Consider the following 5,475-nt stretch of genomic DNA (forward strand, 5'->3'; position numbering starts at 1 on the left):
CACTAGATAGTACAGCTTTCTAATTTTTCAAGCCTAATAGTGTTTTTAGGTAGACTATTGTAAAATAAAAAAAAATAAAAACTATTTTCCACCATATTTACGTTCATGTATCATAAAAGGAGTAGCAGATTAACTGAATAGGATTTCTTACGAGGACTGCGGCATGGAGGATTTTATTTATTTATGTTTTTGTTATTACGGACATTCTATCAACCAATAAAAAGCTGTTACAATACAAAAATACAAAATAATAAGAAGTAGACTATTTTTATATAATAAGAAGAATCACAAAACAAATCTATTAACTACTAGACAGGGGTGTAAAATTAAACAAAACACATTACATTCGAAGGAAAAGATTAAACAGCTTACAAATTTCAACTGTTTTTAAAGCCGACTTATTTACATGAGTTAGAAAGTAATGCTGTATTTCAGCAAGCAAGACATAAAACAGTGGCTTCTGACATGAGAATTTACATTTATGTATATACAATTTTGTTAACAAGATAAGGAGAATAAGTACAATTTGTTTTTCTGTAACGCACTTTTATTTTATTTTATTATTATTTATTTTTTTTTTATTGATTTCCAACATATAATATAAAGGTACTGAACAAATAAAAACTACAAAAAATAAATAGAAAATATACAGTATTATATAAATAATAATACAGGTAAAAATAAATAAATAAAAATAATCATTAAAAAAACTAAACAGAAAAAAGAACAGGTATGAGATCATCATATAAATAACAGAAAAGCTTCACAAAGACCTAGTGCGTTTTGCTTTACTCTTTTTCAACCCAAGTAGTAACTCAATATAATTTTTCATATCTATCTGAAATAACAAAAAGTTGGGTTTTCCTTTAGCCCATTTCTGTTTATGTATATGGTATTTGCCCATAATCACACAAAGATTAACAATAAAGGCCACATTTGGTGGTAAACTCTGTCTATTAAAATTTAAAAAATGCATCTTTTTTTCAGAAAAGTAAACTTTCATGCTTAAGCATTTTACAAAGGAAACATTCCAAATCTATCCAAAACATTTAGCTATAAATGCAGTTACAAAATAAGTGCACGACATTTTCTTTCTCAGTCCCACAGAAGTCGCATATAACATCTACATCAGTAGGAAATCTAAGAAAAAGAGTTTTAACAGGGTATACCAGATGGAGTATTTTAAAATGTACTTCTCTCACCTTATTTGTTATGCAGTATTTTTTAGGCAGCAACCATGCACTCAAATGTAGAATGCCAGTATGTTTTAGAAGATATGGGGCTTTTATGCGACGCTGTGTTCTGTGTTGGATGACCGTAGAGTGTGACGCAGCAGTGACACGGCGGGTCTGTCATAAGGATCCGCTCACTCAGTAAAGCGCAGGTCAAGCAGCAATACACACTTTATCACACTCACCCTACAACACTGAGACATGGACTCAGACGAGGGCTACAACTATGAGTTCGATGATGAAGAGGAGGAGGAAGAAGAGGAGGAGGAGGAGTGCAGCGAGGACAGCGGGGAAGAGGAGGCCGAGGATGAGGAGCTGCTGGACCCCGCCGTGGCTGGAGGAGAAGCCGAAGATTGCGCTGACACCGGCGGCGGCGGCGGCGGCGGCGGAGGAGGCCTGGGGCCCGGACAAGAGGAGGAGGACTACCGCTTCGAGGTGCTTACCACCGAGCAGATCCTCCAGCACATGGTGGAGTGCATCAGGGAGGTCAACGAGGTCATACAGGTACATAACAAACAGATGTACGGTCGTTTTCCTGAGAGTTTATAAGTTTGTTTATGTGGAGGACTGATGCTGTTAGCATTTAGCATTAGCGGCTAACTGACATGAGAGGACTAATGATGCGAAGTTAACCATTCGTTTTTAATCTTAGTTGTGATTTATTGACTGTTTTTATGTTTTGGTGCCTTGTGTTGTTTTAGTGAATTTAACGTTAAGTGACTTTTTGTTTGTCAGCTAGAGTTAGCTAGTTCTGCTAGCGCGACCCAGTTTACAGAGACTGAACTTTATTTGACAGCTAGTATGGATAGTATCTATTCTAAACGTATCGTATGTTTTTAATCTTATTAAAATTGTGTTATGAATCGGATGGCAGTGTGTTTTATGTTCGTTGTTATTTTGAAGAAGACGAAAGTTTGGCTCGGTCACTGCAGCTAACGCTATATGACACATTAGTTTCGATTGTCACCGTTTTAAGTTTATGAAACCCCAAACGTTGTCCATACACAAGCATAAAACACTTTCAAGTTGTTTTTCTAGGTTGACAACATATATTGAACTGAACAAAAGCACATCAAATCAAACAAACTAGCATTGCCACTTTAGAGAAGATCAGAAAACTCTGGTGAAAAAATGATAAATGTGTATTTGTGCATGGATGAATGACAATCCTTGGAGTGTTTAGATCAGGAATATAGGAACAATTCACGAGATTTGTTTTTTAAGAAAGCTGCTACATGAGTCTGCATCAGTTGTTGGCATACATGTTGTTATTCATAACATGTAAAGCATGCATTATTGGACAGTAAAGATAAGATGCTTATCAATTTGTATAGCTTAAGGAAAACCTCAAAGTATTAGTGTTGTGTTGTTGGGAGTTTATTAGATGAACCTCACAAAATGTATCTTCATAATACTAGACAGTCTTTCTTATATCACCCATAAGTTGAGCTGTTAAAGGCTTAATGGTGGATTTGTAAAATAATAAAGTGTGTTTATTAGCGAAATTACTCAAATGTATGTTTTGGCACCCATTCAGTCTCAGGGTTGGGTTACGTTTGAATCATAGCTAGCTTGACAGACAAACAGCTTGGCCTTTTGAATTGTAAGCAGTCAAGTGGGTAAAACCTAATGTTGTGTAGCCAGATGATTGACATGACATAGCAAAGTTTAGTTCACTTTGCAGCTTATCCTGACCAAGCACCACCCACTTAGACAGAAAAAGACCATCTGAGCAAAGTTGTTTTTTTTTTAGTCTATTTAGTGGTTTATATGAAATATATTATACCACAGTAATGAAAGAACATGTCAAGGCTATAAAGATATATATAATAAACTTAAAAAAAAAAAAATCAAAGTTGTAAATAAAACCGATTATTGGAGTAAATGTTACAAGAAAATACTAAGTATTTAAAAAAATTGCTAGCAATTTCTGAGTGAAAGTTATTTCTACATCAATTTTTCAGTGTATAAATATAATAGCAAGACTGTCTGTGAAATGCTGTACAAGGAATGCTGGGAAATTTTGTATCAAGAGTGCAGGTAAATTTGGGTTTCTTCTAACCAAGCTCCTCTAACAGTGATTTTAAGTGTTAAAAATCTCTTCAACTTTTGATAGATCCAGTTATTCGTTTTTCCTCCAAAGCGCTAACTCTGTAAGCCTGGTATCTTATAAACACAACAGGAAAACCTTTATGAAAGTCCAGAAATTTGCTCAAAGTCAGCCAAATTAAAGTTAATCATATTGAAATATGGTGTGCTCATATTATGAATGGGAGAAGGTGCAAAATGCAATATGGCATAATAAGTCCTCCTGTCTTCTAAATAAGAGGCAAGCAGTTTTTGATGTTTCAGGATTTCACGATTCATTCAGATAAGTCTTGGATGCCCAAAATAGCTGCCCGTGGCATCGCAAATATGGCTGCAGAGTAAACCGTATTGTCTTTTTTTTTTTTTTTAGAACCCAGCTACGATAACCAGAATACTCCTCAGTCACTTCAACTGGGACAAAGAGAAGCTTATGGAGAGGCAAGTTGTTTTACTTTATTTATTTTACTGTATTTATACATGTTGTCGTAAAAATTTAGCATAGCTTGGTTAAAGGACATTTACAATTGGTCTGTTTGTTTGAAAGAGCAACATTTAAATGGTGTTGCAGGTACTTTGATGGAAATCTGGACAAGTTGTTTTCAGAGTGCCACGTCATAAACCCCAGTAAAAAGCCCAAAATGCGACCAATGAGCACACGCTCCTCCAGTCAGGATATGCCCTGCCAGATCTGCTATCTCAACTATTCAAACTCGGTCAGTGTCAGTTTTGGTCACTTGTTCACTACTGCTCCTAAATCTTCATCAGTTCCTTAGAAAGGCCTGTGATAGCAAAACTGAAGTCCATTTAAGTGACTCAGTTTGCACAGCTTGGTGACTTATTCGGTAGGAATGTGTGTTTCCTTTCCTAGTATTTCACAGGTCTTGAATGTGGACACAAGTTCTGCATGCAGTGCTGGGGCGACTACTTAACCACCAAAATCATTGAGGAAGGGATGGGACAGGTGGGCTTCTGTTCAGCTCGTTGCTATCTGATGTTACAATCAGATTCCCCTCTTAATTTTGGTTTTTATTTCTGCTTTTGTTCTTCCAGACCATCTCATGTCCTGCTCACAACTGTGATATTTTGGTTGACGATAACACTGTAATGTAAGTGCATTGGGTAATTTAGCTTGTTTATTTTAAGATTTTTGTTCTATTTTTAAAAAATATATTTTATGGTTATTTTGTAGGCGACTGATCACAGATTCTAAAGTGAAGTTGAAGTATCAGCATTTAATCACAAATAGTTTTGTAGAGGTAAGATGTTCTTCATATTTGTTGCATAAATTGTGTCTAAAATGCTATTGGCTTGCAACTCCATGAATTAGCTGGGATCGAGATATCAAATACTATTACAAAAATTTCAAATCAGTTAGCATTTGAGAACTTTAATTTAGAAAGAATCAATTGTTTAGTTTTTTATATAAATTTAGTAATACGCTAAAGGAATAGTTCACTCAAAAATGAAAATTTGCTGAAATTGGACACCCTCAGGCCATGCAAGATGTAGATGAGTTGCTTTGTCGAAACAGATTTGCAGAGATTTAGCATTGCATCATTGATAAAGCTGATAAAAATATCACAATAATCCACAAATAATCCACATGACTCCAGTCCATCAATTAACGTCTTGTGACATGAAAAGCTGCATGTTTGTAATAAAACAAATCATTAAGAACTTCAAGAGTCCTCTAGCCATAATATTGCCTTCTCCAGTGAAAACGAAATAAATAAAATCTTCAGGCTCTCATACTAGGTTGAATGAAAAACACATAATTTTTCGCATGTTTTACATTATTATAACACCTCTCTCCCCAGTCTGGCATGAACGGCTCGAATAGTTCCTGCATCAAATGAAGGCGCGGCTTCTGAAATACGAAATGTGCTGTGATTGGTTAGCTGGGCCAGTGTGTGTTGTGATTGGCAGCACTCGGCGCCTGCTCGGGAAATGTCATGCCCCTTACCATAGCCGCCTGCGAGCTTCAGTGTAAATATTGCGTCAATATCAAATCAATTTGAGTGTGATTTAAACCCGGATGATTGTAACCACTCTAAGTTCGTCTGCCTTGGGAAAGCTAGCGTGTCTCCGACATTGTGATAACACTCGATGCCTTCTCTAGTGCAGCTCAACCAGGTCTCGTCCCATTCGTCGATAT

General features: G+C 36.0%; 1 protein-coding gene across 1 annotated transcript in view; it reads left to right on the forward strand.

Moving 5' to 3' along the window:
* Positions 1–1,303: 1,303 nt before the first annotated feature.
* LOC107600711 (E3 ubiquitin-protein ligase arih1l-like) overlaps positions 1,304–5,475 on the forward strand; it is a 10,712-nt gene continuing 6,540 nt past the window's right edge. Inside the window, exons 1-6 of the mRNA XM_016292667.1 lie at positions 1,304–1,736; positions 3,691–3,758; positions 3,889–4,033; positions 4,189–4,281; positions 4,371–4,426; positions 4,510–4,576. Coding sequence (XP_016148153.1) covers positions 1,434–1,736; positions 3,691–3,758; positions 3,889–4,033; positions 4,189–4,281; positions 4,371–4,426; positions 4,510–4,576 — 732 coding nt within the window. The 5' untranslated portion in view covers positions 1,304–1,433. The remainder of the gene's footprint in view (positions 1,737–3,690; positions 3,759–3,888; positions 4,034–4,188; positions 4,282–4,370; positions 4,427–4,509; positions 4,577–5,475) is intronic.

Source organism: Sinocyclocheilus grahami, unplaced genomic scaffold, assembly GCF_001515645.1.
Source record: "Sinocyclocheilus grahami isolate Dianchi unplaced genomic scaffold, SAMN03320097.WGS_v1.1 scaffold290.1, whole genome shotgun sequence".
Lineage (NCBI taxonomy): Eukaryota > Metazoa > Chordata > Actinopteri > Cypriniformes > Cyprinidae > Sinocyclocheilus > Sinocyclocheilus grahami.